Source organism: Gorilla gorilla, chromosome 11 (assembly GCF_029281585.2).
Source record: "Gorilla gorilla gorilla isolate KB3781 chromosome 11, NHGRI_mGorGor1-v2.1_pri, whole genome shotgun sequence".
NCBI classification, from domain to species: domain Eukaryota; kingdom Metazoa; phylum Chordata; class Mammalia; order Primates; family Hominidae; genus Gorilla; species Gorilla gorilla.
In genome coordinates this window covers 98,191,582-98,209,768 of record NC_073235.2, presented here as the reverse complement: position 1 = coordinate 98,209,768, position 18,187 = coordinate 98,191,582, and the positions used below count along the sequence as shown (strand labels likewise).

General features: G+C 35.8%; 1 protein-coding gene across 1 annotated transcript in view; it reads left to right on the top strand.

Annotated features, from left to right (window-relative positions):
- Positions 1-18,187, top strand: part of DNAH7 (dynein axonemal heavy chain 7) — a 331,737-nt gene that overhangs the window by 247,060 nt on the left and 66,490 nt on the right. Inside the window, exons 50-54 of the mRNA XM_004032984.5 lie at positions 4,376-4,509; positions 5,242-5,577; positions 12,333-12,459; positions 13,333-13,527; positions 15,388-15,480. Of these exons, the coding sequence (XP_004033032.4) occupies positions 4,376-4,509; positions 5,242-5,577; positions 12,333-12,459; positions 13,333-13,527; positions 15,388-15,480 (885 nt within the window). The remainder of the gene's footprint in view (positions 1-4,375; positions 4,510-5,241; positions 5,578-12,332; positions 12,460-13,332; positions 13,528-15,387; positions 15,481-18,187) is intronic.

Genomic DNA, 18,187 nt, shown 5'->3' with positions numbered 1-18,187 from the left:
TGGACTTGGTTTCTCATGCCAATAGGGAAAATATCTTGAAAGCTTTATACTTTTTCCATGAATAAATGGCAAAGCAGTAGAGAATTACATAACGTTTAATGAGTTTTCCAAATTGCTCAATTTTAAAAATTGCTTATCTCATATAAATTTATGATTATATCTATGTAGTCTATAGTTAGTGGCCTCCATGGTCTGCCATGGGACAAGTGGGGGAAAAGTTTTTAACCCAGATAATACCCCACTGAGGAGGTGCCTAGGTGTGGGCAGAAAGAGGGAATCATCTTCCTAGGGGTTTTGCAAGAAGCTGTTTTACACTTATTGGCCACAGGCAGGACATTTTCTTACAAAAATAAAATTACTCTGTCCCTGCAGAGGAAATATTTTCTTATAAGTAAAAGCAGGGAAACACGATATCTCCCACCCAGTAGCAGGAGCTGGGAATACAGAGATGTGGAGACTAAAGCAACTCCATCTTGGATGCTAATCCACCAAGTTGGCTTCTGATTTACCTCTGTTCCGGGAAAGGTCTAAGATTTCCAGTTTATCTACTGTGCCTCCTGTAAGAGCAGGTACTTACCATACGTCCTGCTCTTTGGTCAAACAACCTTCAATTATTCTACACATCTCTTCTAAATCATTTCTCCTGTGGTATATGAGCCCTGGGTCTTGTGGGTAATGGCACAGGGATCCACCAACTTGTCTCCCTGCCACCCAGGACACAGACATGGCTTATGTTCGTTAAGTCCCTATTAGATGTTTCTTTCTAAGAAGTTGGATATGTCAGCCTCTTTCTTCAGCCTCAGCTTCGGCTGATTTCAGGGGTAGGTTTGCATAGATCTGCCCACCAGGAAACAACAGATGAAAAGACAAAAACCAAAAGTAGAGAGAACAGCAACCTCAGTAACAGCATTACCTATTTTTAGTTTGTAAAAAAGGAAAACCTTTGCGCCTTGGCAATGCAAACAATTTATAAATCAGGCAAAACCTCCAAAGGTGCTTTAAAAAAGTCATTAAGATTAGAAAAATAACATTTTTGACTCTTCTTTTTTTTTTTTTTTACCTTCCCACCAGTTGGGTAAAACACTGCTTGTCTTTAGGAGGGAGAGTGATGGCTCCTTCTATAGTTGTGCAGTCTGTACATAAAACAAAGGTGGAGTTGAAGAGGGCTGAAATCTAGCCCCAAGTTGCTTAGGCATTGGCCTGGTGCGGGGCTGATTCTACATGCAGACAACATCTTTTTCTAATCCACACAAGGTACTTCATAGACTAGCAGAGCCTCGAGAGGAATAAAACATAAAAACAAGAACAATGCTTTTGCTTTGCAAATAAATCTTTTGAATAAGCTGCCTGTATTGGGTTTGGTTGATTATAACCTGCTACATGTAGGTAGTTTGCCCATGGGGTTGTTTCTTCTCTCCTAGTTCACATGTTTTATAATTCGAATTAAAATTCTAATTTTAAAAAACCCTCAGATTTCGGTATGCCAAAATGGCATTTTTTAGCTGCTACAATTTAGGTTAAGTTGCGATCGAAAATGTATTTAAAAGTTTTGGACAAAATTGTCACTAACATATAGAATGCAGTGGTGTTATCTGGGTTTGGGAAAGTACTTTCTATTAAGGAACCTCCTTTCATTAGGGAAATGATGAAATCAGGAGCAAACACTGAGTCACCTCTGATGATTTGTGGTAGTTGTTGAAATTTTTGTAGAATTTTCAAGGGTAAAAAAACAAGTATTTCTTTTTTTTTTTTTAATTTTACTTTAAGTTCTGGGATACATGTGCAGAGCGTGCAGGTTTGTTACATAGGTATACATATACTATGATGGTTTTCTGCACCTATCAACTCGTCATCTAGGTTTTAAGCCCCATATGCATTAGGTATTTGTCCTAACGCTCTCCCTCCCTTTGCCTCATACCCCCCAACAGGCCCCAGTGTATGATGTCCCCCTCCCTGTGTCCATGTATTCTCATTGTTCAACTCCCACTTGTGAGTGAGAACATGCGGTGTTTGGTTTTCTGTTCCTGTGTTAAAAAACAAGTATTTCTAATATTGCTGACTGCACACATTGAATTCTGATACATGTGGTAGAAAATGTTTGCCTTCAATTATAGGTAGTAGACGAAGAGTGCTCCTTGGGTCATACCTGCACACTCTCCAGTGGTAGAATAGATTCCTCTAAACGTGCTTTGCCTTTCTCTGCTGCTTTGTTTGCCAAGAGCAATTGTTCTCAATCCTAGCTGAACATTGAAGTCACCTGGAGAGCTTTTAAAACTCCAAATACTCAGGCCACACTCTAGACCAACTAAACCAAACTCTCTGGACATAAGACCCAGACACGACTGGTTTTTAAATTTCTCAGTATATTCCAATCAGCATCCAAGGTTGAAACCTTCTGCCCTGTAGAATGTTGCCCTCTTCTTTCTCTTGACTAACTGCTGATCACGCTTAAGTTTTAGCTCAGGTGTCCTTTGCTTGGGGGAAGTCCTTTTTGCCTCCCTGATCTGGGTTGGGTGCCCTCTGCGCTCCTGTAGCATTGCAAGCTGACCACTCTCAGAGTCCTTATCCCAATGCATGTTCTTTGTTCCTCTGTTTGCTCAACTAGATGAAAACTTTTTGAGGGCAGGGACCAGACTGTATCTTACTCTTCTTTATATCATAGAGCCTGATTCATGATAGCTATTATTTTATATAAAATGCCTTTGGGAAGAATCATCAAGTGACTAAAATTTTAGGAAATAGAAGTAGCAGAGAGCAACTCTATGAACAGGGAAAGTGGGCATTCTGATTGTTCATTCAATAAGTTTGTAGGGAGCATGACTTTGTGCTGAACAATACAACCATGAAGTCAAATAAGAGACGACCCCTGTGCTAAAGTTACTTTCATTCTGGTCTGGGAGAGAGGTATATATGCCCATGATTGCATACAGTGTAATGTGTGCTGTAATGAGTTAAGACCCCTATGAGGAAGTGCAGAAAGTAGCTTGGGGTATTGATTGCGGTAGAACACATTGTCTGGGAAAGTGTCCAAGAGGAGCTGACACTTGATCTGCACACTGACAGATGAATAGGAGCTAATCTGGTGGATAACAAGGGGAAGGGCGTAGAGCAAACACTGAAGCACATGGAGGCATTTCGTAGATAGCATGTATGGGATTCCACGATCAGTTCCTTGCAGGAAAATGAAAGGCATGTGAATGGGAGTAGTGGGAGGTGATGCTTAAGACATAGGTGCAATGTATACAACTGTTATGTATCCATAAAAATTAAAAATTAAAAAGATTGGTGATACATGGTGATAATAAAGAACCATCTTTATTATAAAAAAAAGACATGGATGTGATTCAAGACATTAGGTCAGGCAGACTGCAGTATACATGAAAAAAAAAAAGTGAGGATTTCAAATGAAGCCAAGGTCAAGACAGTGTTTATTGACTTATGGGTTCATTGGTGACCAGAGCCAGGAAGTTACTATGGTTTATAGCAGTGTGTGTGGATGAGTGTGCAGAGGCAGGGCAGGGAGCAGATTGTAAAGGGCTGTATCATGAAATGAAGTGGAGGCAGAAAATATATATAAATAACATTTTCAATAAGTGTCGTTTCGAAAGCCCAAAGAGAGGTTATTCCATAGCTGGAAAGGATTGTGGGAGCAATAGAATGATTTGTTTGTTGTTTGCTTTTTTTAAAAAAAGAGTCCTCAGCATGTTTGCATGCTTATGGGAAAGAAACAGGAGATGTGGGCAATGAAGAGAGACCTGCCTGTAAGAGCAATTAGGTCCCCAGATGAAGCAGGTGTTAGCAGACAGTCTTGATGGACACCATGAAAATGTAAATTCCTTAGTTCACAATAGTGGCTGATTATCAGATTGTAAAAATACTTCACTCATGACAAATAACTACAGTGTTCCCTTTTATCTCACTTTGTAAGATTTCCTTTACTTTTGACACCACTAGAATCCTTAAAATGTAAATCAGCTGGTCCAACTATTATGATTCTAGAGCCAGGCTTTGAACCATATATTATACCATGGCTGCTCTGATCAACTGAAATGAAAGATAGCTTCCAACCTGATTCTAATGAATTTTGCTGTTAAAGAGTTCTCAGAAATTGGACTAGTTTGAAATGAGAATAAGTTGATCACCAAACAAATCCTTTGAGGTATTAGATTTTTGACTATGAGAAACTGAGGTGGGTTTTAAATCCAACAATCATATTTGCCTATGTCGTTAATCATAGTCTCTACAAATTACACCTTCACAAGTACTACGATATATAGTAAATGGAGTCTATTTTAAGGTCAGAACTTGACACATAAAAGCAGAGACTTTTTAACAGAAATAATGGTGTAATTTTTGTATATTTTTTCATTTATAGGTAACATTATTAAACTTCATGATAACCCCTGAGGGAATGCAAGATCAGCTTCTGGGAGTTGTGGTGGCACAAGAAAGGCCAGACCTTGAAGAAGAAAAGCAAGCCTTGATATTACAAGGAGCTGAAAATAAAAGGTTTTAAATGTCATAAACAGAACTATTCTTATTTGTTTCTAGATCACTAGAATGAATTAAAATACATTTTACAGATCTCTTTTGTTAGATTTAATAGGAATACTGCAAGGGAAAATATAACAGGAAAATGTAAGGAATTATACCTCTATGTCAATTTAGAAAACTGCATTACTGAGTATATTTTTACATGCAAGTTCTTAGGCACTGGAAGAGCTAGAAGGCCTGCCAGAAGTCAGGGCAGGGTATTTTCAAATATTCCACAAAGTTTTAGCACAAGAGTTTTGGTATTCACTGTGTAACTGAGGTAACCTGTTTTTACTGGAGCATGGTATGAATGAATATGTTGCATCCCATTTTCTGCTCATAACATCTATATCATAGGTAGAAAGAGTAAAGCTGTATAAGTCATGTAACATTTCAGAAAATAAACGGAGTGCTACTTTCTATTCACTCTGAGCTGAGATCCTTGATGGCAGAGTAAATTGGCTTGCCGTATTTCTCTCTAGTTAGCCCATAAATGATCATTAAAAAGGGAACTGGAGCAGAAAGGCCCATCTTTGTGACATTTTACGAGATAAGAAATTAATTATAAGGCATCACCATTACAGATATTTGTCACAAAGTGATGCATTTCTTTAGGTTACAAGTTCTTTGTTTCTTATAAAAGAACATATACGTGAAATGATTTTAAATGACTTCTTTTTCTTCTAAGAAAATTTTGTTTTATTCCAGGCAGTTAAAAGAAATAGAAGACAAGATTTTAGAAGTTCTTTCATCTTCGGAAGGCAATATATTAGAAGATGAAACTGCTATTAAGATATTATCTTCCTCCAAGGCCTTGGCTAATGAGATTTCTCAGAAGCAGGAAGTAGCCGAAGAGACAGAGAAAAAGATTGACACCACCCGCATGGGCTATCGTCCTATTGCCATCCATTCTTCCATCCTATTTTTTTCTCTTGCTGATTTAGCCAACATTGAGCCCATGTACCAGTATTCACTGACCTGGTTTATTAACCTTTTCATCCTGTCTATTGAAAATTCAGAGAAATCAGAAATTTTGGCAAAAAGGTATGTAAAGGAAATACTAGTTAATATTAACTAATTAATGCATGAAATCAGAGAGTAATTTGTGACCTCCATTGTTGTCTCAGAGTGGTACAAGCATTACAGCCACTTACCTAAAATGAACTTGATTAATCATCGTATCAGAAGTAAATATGGGGGTTAGAAATTGAACAGATGTGTCCAAATTCAATCTGCCAAGAAACTGTTTACAGAGATCTAGAATTATAATGTAATTCTAGAAAGAGAAAACGTTTACCTTATTTTTCATCTGCAAAATATATTTATGAATGGAATTGTAGAAAGAGTAGTTAATACTTTTTAAAATATGACTCCTGTACGAACTGGCATTCTAAAAGTTGCAAATTCACAGTTTAATATACACATCTGTAAAATTTGTCAAATGCTAGGGTAAAAAAATCCCAAACCTTGTTGTGATTATTTGTGGTAATAGATCTTCTTTTCTATTATTCTTATTTACATAAAATACTTTATATTACTGTTGGCTATTACAATAAGTAATGGAATTAAGACCTGACTTAAATCTACAAGAGAATTAAATTTCATTTGATTTTTTAAAATCAGTTAGATAATTTTCAGTTTGGTATTAAGACATGTTTTTGTTTTGTTTTGTTTTGTTTTGTTTTGAGACGGAGGCTCACTCTGTCACCCAGGCAGGAGTGCAGTGGCGCGATCTCGGCTCACGCAAGCTCCGCCTCCCGGGTTCACACCATTCTCCTGCCTCAGCCTCCTGAGTAGCTGGGACTACAGGCACCCACCACCGTGCCCGGCTAATTTTTAGTAGAGACAGGGTTTCACCATGTTAGCCAGGATGGTCTTGATCTCCTGACCTCATGATCCACCCGCCTCGGCCTCCCAAAGTGCTGGGATTACAGGCGTGAGCCACCATGCCCAGCCAAGACATGTTTTTAATAGAGTTTAATGTGTAATTACTTTTTGAAAAAAGAAAGTAATTAATAACAACTTTTGCCTTTTATAACCTTCTTGATCAGTATGAACCTAAATACTTCAGTTTCTTGACTGTTCAGACCCACAAGGGAAGCTCAATTTAATTTTTATCACTCACAGCTAAGAATTATTTTTAGAAATCCAAAATGTTAATCTCACTAAAATCTGAATTTAATTCCTTTATCATAGTAGAGGTCAAAAATTTTGAGTGTTCTTAGACTTAGCAATTTTTTGTTAGTAAGATTTATTATTTTACAAGTTTGAATATGCAACTAATAAAGGTGTGATTCTGACACTTTGAGCTTGGCCAAAAATATATATAGATATATAGATATCTGCCATTGAGAAAGAGAGGGAGTAGGTAATTTTTTTTGGAAGAAATGCATTGCATAATGATAGAGTTTATTCATCTTTATGATATTTGAAAATGTTTAGTTTATTTCTTCCAGTTCTGAAATTTTCAAGTTTAGCAAGGATTACAGAAATAAAGAAAACAAAATTTTAAGTGATCTTTCTTAGAAAAGTTCCCAGCTATTTGCATTATAAGTTAGTTAATTAAACATGCATGTCTGGTTTTCATACTAGATTCTGAGTTCCATGAGACAAGAATTAAAAAAAAAAAATTATCCCCAGCCTGGGCACAGTGGCTCACACCTGTAATCCCAGCACTTTGGGAGGCCAAGATGAGCAGCTTGCATGAGTCCAGGAGTTTGAGACCACCCTGGACAACATGGCAAAACCCCATCTCTACAAAAAATACAAAAATTTAGCTGGGCACGGTGGTGTGGGCCTGTAGTCCCAGCTACTGGGGAGGCTGAGATGGGAGGATTACTTGAGCCCAGGAGGTTGAGGCCGCAGTGAGTCGTGATTGTGCCACCACACTTCAGCCTGGGCAGTGGGAGTGAGACCCCATCTCCAAAAGAAAAAAAAAATTATTCCCAGTAGTTACTACAGTGCTAATCACATTATAGCCACACAATAAATAATGCTCTGCTTTTCACTACTGGTCTTAATTTCTACCTTGTTTATAACAATAACCACTAGAATGTTAATCTGTTAATTAGCTTAAAATCAAGGTATTTTCTGGAGTCTAGAGAAGAACATTTCTTTGGTCTGCCATTTAAAGACATTTTTCATATAAGCTTTAAAAATTAAAACAATTCTATGCTTTGAAAATAATGATGGGTCCTTTATTGTCTCCTATTATATCAAGTTAGAACTCATCCAAGGTATGGAATTTGTTTCTTCATTACTGTGCTTTTGTCCCTTAAGATATAAGGAAAAGCAAATCCTTTTTACCCAGATGTGTGATTTGGATGAAATTCAGAAAACAAAATGTGGCCTTTTCTTTTTAGTTGAACTTCTTTAATTTCAAAACAATTAAAATCATATGTATGTCTGCCGTAACACTAAAAGTATAATTTGGAACCAAAAGGTAAATAGAGAAAATAGATTTTAAAACTTTTATTGAAGTTATCAATACACATGAAGAAACGTGCAGAAATCAGAAGTATTTGCCCAGTGAATTCTCATAAGTGAGCAAACCTGTGTAACCAGCACCTAACTCAAGACACAGAACATTATCAACAGCCCAGAAGTGTCCCCTCCTGATCACTAACCCTCTCCCCCAAGGTGGCCACTGTCCTGACTTCCAACACCACAGGTTAGTTTTTGCCAGTTTTAGAACTTCATATAAATAGAATCACACAGTGTCTGCTTTTTTGTGTCTGATATCTTGCACTCAACATCATGCTTGTGAAATTAATGCACATTGTTTTGTCTAGTGCAGTGTTTTACTTACTTATTTAATTGTTAGTTTTCTCTTGTTGGGGAAGTATAATTAAAAACTACATCTTTTCCCAACCCAGAAACTCTCTCCTCAAAGACAGTAGAGAAAGAAAATAGTTTTATTGTTGAATAAACATTAAACGGAACATGACACATAATCAGAGACAATCACAAAGAGATTGCAAAGACAGAGAGGAATCTCACCCCCTTAATTATCGAAGCAGATAAACCCATTACATCACACTTAGTTCATCCTAACTTTACTTGGCAATTGAAGTGACCATCTGTGTTAGCAAATTGGCTTTATCCAGAGGAAAACCAAACTTTTCGTATCTGTATGACAGGAGGTAGTTTTGCAACTTGAAATAAGCTTAACTGAAGTTAGGCTCCTACCCTTCTGCAGCACTTTGGAGACAAGTGGGCTATCTCCCTTGATGTTTAGATTTCAAAGAAATGGCTTCTGGGTCTTTGAGAAAGACATTACTGGGTCATAAAACTGACAAAGGTCTGACTAGTTTTCAAAAGGGTTTATATTCAACAAGAGGAGGAAGTACCTATAATTTTAGGTTTTCTAAATTAAGAAAAAAAGGAGGGAAGGAAAATCTCTCTCCTTATTTTCAACATAAAGAATTGAGTCTCTTATTTTCAATTTTTACTTGTCCTAACACTGTAACACAAATCATTTATCCATTCTACTGTTGAGGATATTTGGGTAGCTTCCAACTTGGGGTTATTATGAAATTTTGCTTCCTTGAACATTCCTGTACATGGCTTTTGGTGCCGATATGTACCTGTCTTTGGTGGGTGTATATCCAGGAATGAAATTGATGACCACAGGGCATGGTTATATTCCCTTTTAGTAAATACGGCCAATAGTTTTCCAAAGCATTGTACCAAGAGAGGAACTTTGATCAGTCCTATTTAATCTTTTTTTTGTTGTTAAAGTAAACTAAGAGTTTCCAATTAAGAAGCTAGCTCCCAAATCAGAAATTAAAAAGAGAATGAGTTCTCACAGAAATGATTTTTCTGCCAATCATTGATAGACATCAAATAACTGGTAGACTTCAGGCAGTTATTGGACGATAGTTCTACCAAAAGCATAGAAAACATGTGACTATTAACACTAGCCAACCTGATTGTTTTAGAATCTTAATATTGGTCTAAAATTATTTCTCATTTCTTTTTATTTAGGGATATAAATGTATTTCATTCTTGTTTGTCTTCTGGTAGTGATTATTATTTGGTACCAAGAATATATTATGTTATGACTAGTATGGTATATACTGTGCAATTGCCATAACTTGGATCATCTATTATTTATAAGATTTTAATGCATTAGAATTTATGTAACAGAATAAATAACTTTATGTAGCAAGCAAAATAAAACAAAAATAACATAAATATAGAAACAAAATCTAACTAGGATGTGGTTTTGTTAAATATCCTGGAATCAGTCTGTTGCTGTACAAATATGCATGTATATGTAATTGTAACCACCCAATGGGTTCTTCCTGTCTGCCGCACATAGAAAATCAACCCACTGAGACCATGACATTGTGATAAAGAAAGAGTTTAACTGATGTGAGGCCAGCCACACCATGCTGAAGATGGAGTCATTACTCAAATTAATCTCCTGAAAATTCGGAGGCTAGGGCTTTTCAAGGATAGTTTGATGGGCAGGGCGTTAGGGAGGAGGGCATGCTGATTGGTTGGAAACACAATCATAGGAACTCAGCAAGGAAAACAGTCTTCCCTGAGTCTGCTTCTGGGTGGGGACTGCCAGAGGAGTTGCTGGTCTAGGTGAGGCCATCCAATAGTCAGAAATGCAAAAGTCTGAAAAGACAGCCCAAAAGGTCAATCTTAGGTTCTACAATAGTGATGTTATTTACAGGAGTGATTGGGGAAGTTGCAAATCTTACCACCTCTGGAATCATGGCTAGTAAACTAAATTTCTTCCAAAGTTAGCTTAGCCCATGCCCAGGAATGAACCAAGACAGCCAGCGTGTGAGGCCAGAAGCAAGATGGAGTCAGCTATTTCAGATTTCTCTTACTCTCATAATTTTGCAAAGGCAATTTGATAATTACGCACACAGTTTTTTTTTTCTTTCACTTCTATCAAGACCATTCTCTCATGTTATTAAGTATTCTTCTGAAACATAAGTTTTAGGAGTTGCACAATATACATACCATTGTATGAATGTACCATAATTTTTGTATTATAAGACTTTTGGCTGGGTGGGATGGCTTACACCTGTAATCCCAGCACTCAGGGAGGCTGAGGCGGGCAGATTGCTTGAGCCCAAGGGTTCGATACCAGCCTGGGTGACATGGCAAAACTCTGTCTCTACAAAAAATGCAAAAATTAACCTGGTGTGATGACATGCACTTGTAGTCCCAGCTACCTGGGAGGCTGAAGTGGGAGGACTGCTTGAGCCTCGGAGTTCTAGGTTACAGTGAGTTATGATCATACCACTGCAATCCAGCTTTGATGACAGAGTGAGACCCTGTCAAACAAACAAATAAATAAAAAACACTTCTAAGTGATCTCCAGCTTTTGTATTGTAAGTAATGCTGCAGTAAATAAAAGTGTCTGCATCTTTGATTATTTTCTTAGGCTAAAATCCCAAAATTAGGACAAAGGGGTTCATTTCTTGCAGATTCCTGATATAAATTCCTTTCCTGGAAGATTATTCAAACACACAATTCCATCAGAGGAATATGAATGATCCTATATCACTGTATCACTCACCAGCATTGAGAATGATAATTTTAATCTTCTTTTTCACCTTAAAAGGTTATTAAAATATCATATGTCCATTTTTACTAGTGATTGAACCTGAACTTATAATATGATTAACCTTTATAATTTTCCCTTCAATCTTTCTGTCTACAAGAAGAGACTTGTTTTAAAGTGCAGAAAATTTTGTTTTACTCTGAAAAGACCAAATGTGAGTCACCCTGTATTAATTGTATGGTACTGCTACAAGTGAGACAAATTCAATGCCATGCATGAAAAGACAACCATTAGCATAATAATGGGGACAGAAATAGTATGTTTATTTTAAGTCTTCTAAGAATTCAACTGTATTTTAGCAACTATTGCCAAGGCTTTCTCTACAAAAACCTTTTTTTTGAAGTTCCCAATTAAAAATAAGATACATCAATTTGTTGTAATTCTCTTTATGGGAATGCTGCAGGGGATAAAATAGTTAAGAATATAGGCACGTAAGGAAAAGTGGAAAAAAAAAGAGCTAGGATGATTGACAGCTTAGAATATCAGTTAGGACATTGCCAAAATTAGCCAGGCATGGTGGTGCACACCCGTAGTCCCAGCTACTTGGGAGGCTGAGGCAGGAGATGGCTTGAGCCAGGGAGGTGGAGGTTGCAGTGAGCCAAGATTGCATCACTGCACTCACTCCAACCTGGGTGACAGAGTGAGACCCTGTCTCAAATAAATAGATAAATAATACAAAGGAAATATTGTGATTATTCCTATTTTCATGTTTTGCCTCTAGCAAATAAAAATGGAGTTTGCCAAGTTTTGTGATTTCTTCAGCTTTTATGAATTTATAATGAGTAGCACAATACTAAATTTAATAAAGAAGCTACTAGTTTTAGACTATTCATTTAATATACAATATAAAACATTTGAAATTATTTGTTATAAAGAGGTCAAATTTTACCCCCAGAAATGCTTTGTAGATAAAAACAGTCAGTAAACTTTTTAATCTAACAGATTAATATACCATCCACTAACTTTTTTCCAAGAGGAAGATTAAGTTTAAAAAAAAAAAAAACTCAGTCCACTGTAAAATGCAATTGGACTGAAGTGTTTCTACATTGTGTAGCTCTCAAATTGGTGCACCCAATTAATGAGGATTCTTGATTGTTTGGGGGGTAATTGACCAGAAAGTTTATCAGAAGAACATACATGTACGTTTCTTAAGAGCATTATCTTTAAGGTGTATTTTTATTTATTTCCTTTATTTTCTGTTGACCCTTAGGCTTCAGATTCTCAAGGATCACTTTACTTATTCACTGTATGTTAATGTCTGCCGGTCACTCTTTGAAAAGGATAAGCTGCTCTTTTCCTTTTGTCTAACCGTAAATCTACTGCTGCATGAGCGGGCGGTCAGTACTGTTTTCATTTGTAAGAAAAAAACCCTTAATAACGCTGATTCATTAATTTATTAATTTGTATGGGAATATATATAAAAAGATTGTAAATAGTTAAGCAATAATACTGTTTGTTATTATAGTTAAGGCAAGATGTTATCAGGAGGATAAATTTCACAGAAGTGAGATATAAATTAAGCACAGAGTTCATTATGTTACTATTAAATTTTTGTATGTTTTATTTTAAAATAAATTGATTATATTAGATTTTCATACAGCTATGCATATAAATTTACTTAATATTGATACGTTTACACCAGGTAGTAGTGTAAATGTTTTTAAAGACTTGTGCAAATTACTGAAATCTGTGTAAAGTCACCATTTTGTACACTTACGTGTTTAAGATTTATGGATTTTATATGGTGATGTATTGATTGAATTCTGAAGAAATAAATACTTTATTCTTGCATTTCTTGCAAAAGTTGTATATCAGTAACTCATTATACTTTATGGAAAATAGTCAAAAACATGGCACATTGATGGGTTTCTGCCTTTCTACAATTTCTAGAGCCAATACGACTCTAGGCAGTCATTTTGGAAAACATGTATTCGAGTAGAACATATTCAGATTTTCACATTTAGACAAGTAATTCTGGAGGAAAATTGTCAAAAAGTAACTATTTGAAATGGAACTATTTTGAAAACTGGTTATCATGAGTGTACTGGTTTCTTATGAATAAATATTGAGCTATAACACTAGCTATAGAATTTCATAGAGACCGCATCTGAAACTTGGAAGTCAACACTCAACTCTTTTATAATGGTTGTAAGCTTACTAGTTTATGATGAACTCGTTTCTGACTCTTCACGCTGCCTTGTTTTCCAAAGATTAATAAAGCTGAGTGGAGATTTCTGCTAACTGGTGGCATTGGACTGGATAATCCTTATGCCAACCCTTGTACATGGCTTCCTCAGAAATCCTGGGATGAAATATGTCGATTAGATGATTTGCCTGCCTTCAAAACCATTCGTAGAGAGTTTATGCGCTTAAAGGATGGATGGAAGAAAGTATATGATAGTTTGGTATGTTTTAACCCTCTCACTTATTCCAATGTTTTTAAATGGAGAAAAGAATGTTAAATATCTTTTCATAAAAGCAAGATTTAAATAAGCTTTAAACAACTGGTCACATGTTAGAATGCAAATTTTGATTTATGTTATCCCCCCTTCTAAGTCAGTGGTTCTGTTTGAACTTCCATTCAAACTCCTTGAAATGTATTAAGATGCAAGAATGCTGTGTGGTTCTTGAAAATATACTTGTTGAATTTCCATGCCAGATTTTTATTCATTATCAATGTAGATTTTGGCAATCCTAATAGCAGATGAGTTAAAGTTTATGGAACAGCTGTTGTTTAGATTTTCTGAATGCAGGATACAAGCTGATAAAATTTTGTGTGTGTGTCATTTGAGAAAAGGAAAAAGCTTGTACAGTAGTTCTAAAACAACTTTCACGAGACCTTGTTTTACTAACTGGGGAGTATTATACTTGACACAGACATAATATTCACAGTTTCCCATCTGGGATGTATAGCAATTGTTGCTTTCTCTCAATTTTTCTTTAACACAAGGGCTAATATTTTTCCAATTCTCAGTTAATTTTTTCTATTCCTTTGTTTCTACTCTCTTGACTTCCTGCTTTCTGTGAGTTTAATATGCAAGAGCTCTCCTAGGGAGAGGTTGGAGGAAAGAAAGCTAGATATGCAGAGAGTATGTTTTGTTTGGTTAACCTATACTTTATTTTGTTACCTATACAACCTATATTGTTGTATTATATGTGAGAATGAGATTATGTCTTCACACGAATTCAAATATTTGGAAGTGATCTCTTTTGGATTTCTCCTTGTTAGTAATAAAAATGTTTTCTAGAGACAAGTATGTGTTGTGAGTACCTCAACTAATTTAAAATTAAAATTTTATTACTATGCTGAAGCATGAAGGTTTCTAATTTGAGATACCACATAGCTTTTCGTAAAGTTTCACAGGTACACATGTCTCCTTTTTTCCCCACCAAGGTTTACCCCTCCTGGTACCCTGATGGCTCTCTTCTTGTGATTTTTTAATAGCTCTCAATTGGCTTCTTCATTACACACATTCTCAAGTCTTCCTTTATAAAACAGTATTTTTAAAAAACAAAACAAGAAGTAATACAATAAATTTCAGTACAATACCCTTTTTACTTGTTTTGAAATATTTATTTATTTTTATAAATAGATGATGAGATAAGTGGGTAGGTTTTTAAAAATGTCTTTGTTCCAGCTGGGAGCAGTGGCTCATACCTGTAATCCCAGCACTTTGGGAGGCCAAGACAGGTGGATCACTTGAGGTCAGGAGTTCAAGACTAGCCTGGCCAACATGGTGAAACCCCATCTCTACTAAAAATACAAAAAGTTAGCTGGGTATGGTGGTGCACCACTGTAATCCCAGTTACTCAGGAGGCTGAGGCAGGAGAATTGCTTGAACCCAGGAGGCAGAGGTTGCAGTGAGCCAAGATCACACCACTGTACTCCAGCCTGGGCGACAGAGCAAAACTCCGTCTTAAAAAAAGAAAAAAAAAAAAAAAGAATGCCTGTGTTTGGAGGAATAAAGAGAAAATAGTAGCATATGCACATTTACTTTTTTCATAATAGGGATCATTTTGTCTGTTTATTAGTGTTCGTGTCGACATTAACCTGCTTAGTTCATGTCCTTGTTTTGACTCCTTTAAAGAATATTAACTTTTCTTCTTATTATTTATTTTATAATGTCCCAACTTTACACTAAATAGTAAAATTTAGACAAGCATTCTTGATTTCATTTATATATTCTAAAAGTTGGTTTATAAGTGAAAATACTGTTCTCTTTATAATCTCCAAAATAACTGAATTATTTACACTGTAATTTTAGGAACCACACCATGAGGTTTTCCCTGAAGAATGGGAAGATAAAGCAAATGAGTTTCAAAGGATGCTTATTATTCGTTGCTTGAGGCCAGACAAGGTAAATGTGGGCTTTGAAAACAGCTCAATGATTCCAAAGCCTTATGCCTGCTCAGTCCATCCAAATGTGCGTTTCCTTATGTAATCATGGAGGAGGTGGAGGAGCCTGCAGGAAATAATCCCACTTCTTTCTAATGCAGACATTTTTTTTTCAAAAAGTTTGTATATTTTTCTAAAACCATCCTAAATTAGTAACTAGTTGGATTATATTGTATAATTTTATTTATTTTGTGATTATTTGTTTTTAATTTATGGTTTTCAGTACTCACAATGTACTCCCTCTACATATTTGTAGTCTTATCTTTACTGTTAATACTTTGGTGAAATTAGTCAGTGATGTCAACATCAAGCTGATAGACTAGAATCTGTGGACTTCTCAAGTGCTATCCTTATATATAGTTTTTTGTTGGAATTTGAATTTAAGACATTCGTCATTATTGACAACAAAGGAAAATGTCAATGTTGTTACTTTTAACTTCTTTAAATAATAAATTATATAACCAGTGAATCAGCAGACCTGTTATATTAGCAAATGTCAGTATTCATTAACATCCTCATTTGTATTAGATAAAAAAATTCACCTATGAATATTGACCGATATCCACAAAGATATCAATGTACTCTAAAAAAATAGACATTAGCTATGTTGGAAAAAATTGAGAAAATATCCTAGTTGTCCATTATTACCACTCAAATAAAAGTTTGACATAAATATTTCAAAACTTATATTCAGTTTCATCTGTTAAGGAATAGGAGACAATATCTCCATCCTAACCAAAAGAAAAAAAATAAAGCAGAATTTAGATTGTCAAAGTAATGTATTAATTTTTAAAAAATACACATCAGTGATAATATGGGTTAGGGGCATTTTTCCCTCTATGAGCCCTACTCTGTTCACTGAACACATGTAATTCTTGCATGATGTGGCAGTCTGTTCTTAGCCAAGGCCCAAGTATCCATTAGGCACAGGAGGCACAGTGCTTGGGAACCAGAATACTTCCAGGGGTCTATGAAAATGTTGTAGTTTCTTTTAAAATCAGAAGAATATAATCCAGTGTGTGTATATTTGTCTTTATACCAACAATGGTAAAATATAATTTTTAATTTTTTTTTAAAGGAGAAAGGGGCCTATGAAGTACCTTGGGTCCACGAAAGTCACTCTGCTACCCCACTCTCATATGCTGGAAGTAACTACAGTAGTTTAGCATTCTTTATGACCCTGGTGAGACATCCTACCCCTTGGTAGCCCTTTTAAAAAACGTAATCTCCATGAAAATGCTAGTGTTAAGCCTCACAAGTTTTCACTTCATATGTTAAAGATGGGAGAATATGAGATGCTTCACACTGTTGTTTAATGTGGCTTCCTCCTCTAAAACATTTTATTAAAATTTTCAGTTTTTCACTTTGTTTTCTAAGCTAGATAAAAACTGTTATACTATAATGGCTCTGGATGTACCACTGACCTTCCTCCCTCAATATTAAAAAAAAAAAAAAGTTCGTGTTTTATATTAAGTTTAATTAAGTGATTAATGAGCCATTTCCTAATTGCAGCAGGTTTGTCTGCAAATATTTTCCCCCAGTTCAATGTTTTTAAAAATTTGACACTTTAATCTGAAAATACATGGAGCTATCAATAAGATGAAATATCTCTTTCTACGTTCACTCTCTTTTTAAAGTATATTCGAGGGAGGTGGGAAGTTACATAGTCAAGCTGAGGGGTTTTTTTGGTGGGGGACAGGTTGGTTTGTATGTTTTTTGTTTGTTTTTAAATCATTGGAGGTTAAATTTATGGTTTTATACTTCTTTCAGCTACTTTGCCTAGTACTTTAGCCCTCTGTCTTGTATCATCTTCATATATATTTTAAAATCTCCTCTACAGTTTCCCCATTTTACTTGGATGGATAGATAGATAATGTGGACAATACTACTCATCAGTATTTCTGGTTCTTCTCTCCTGTGCACACTTGAAGTGGGAGGATTGTGGCCATATATCTTACTTTGACCAATAAAATGTGAGCAGAAGTGTTAGAGCAGAAGCATTTAACTGCCAGGGTCAGATTCTCTGAGGTGCTCTCCCTGCCATCAAAATAGTGGAATCACATATTGCTGCTATTTAAGCACTATAAGCAGGCTTGACTGCTGAGCCAATGCATGGAGACAGTTGCCTTAAGACTCAGATGACTTTGCAGGAACAAGAAGTAAGTTTTCATGTGTTAAGCCACTGCAGTTTGGAAACTGTTTGCCAACACAGCTAAACTCAGTCTATCCTGGTGATACAATTAACTAGGTACCATTAGCGACACCTCCTCACTCATGTCCTTAATAAAAAAATAATTGTTAGTATGCCGTTATATTATCCAGTAGCTTCAAACCCTTTAATTTTACTGTTACCAGGTGCTCCAATTTCTATTGGTGAAATTATGATTTTGGAATCTATATATGATAAAATAATACATGGCTATTGTGCTTTTAAAAGAATGATTTTCCAAAGAAGAATGGTAGTAGAATACCAGGGAGAGGAACATCGCTGAATGGGGCTAATATCTGAGCTAGTACTCTATAAGAGTTTATTTCTTTGTCACCTCTAAGAGATAATCTGTATAGCCACAGATATCCAGGAAAATCAGCAATTAATTGCTCTCTAGTTTACTGTATGCTCCATGAGCACAATTTGGGGGGGTCTCCTTCCCCCCCTCTCCCCTCAAAAC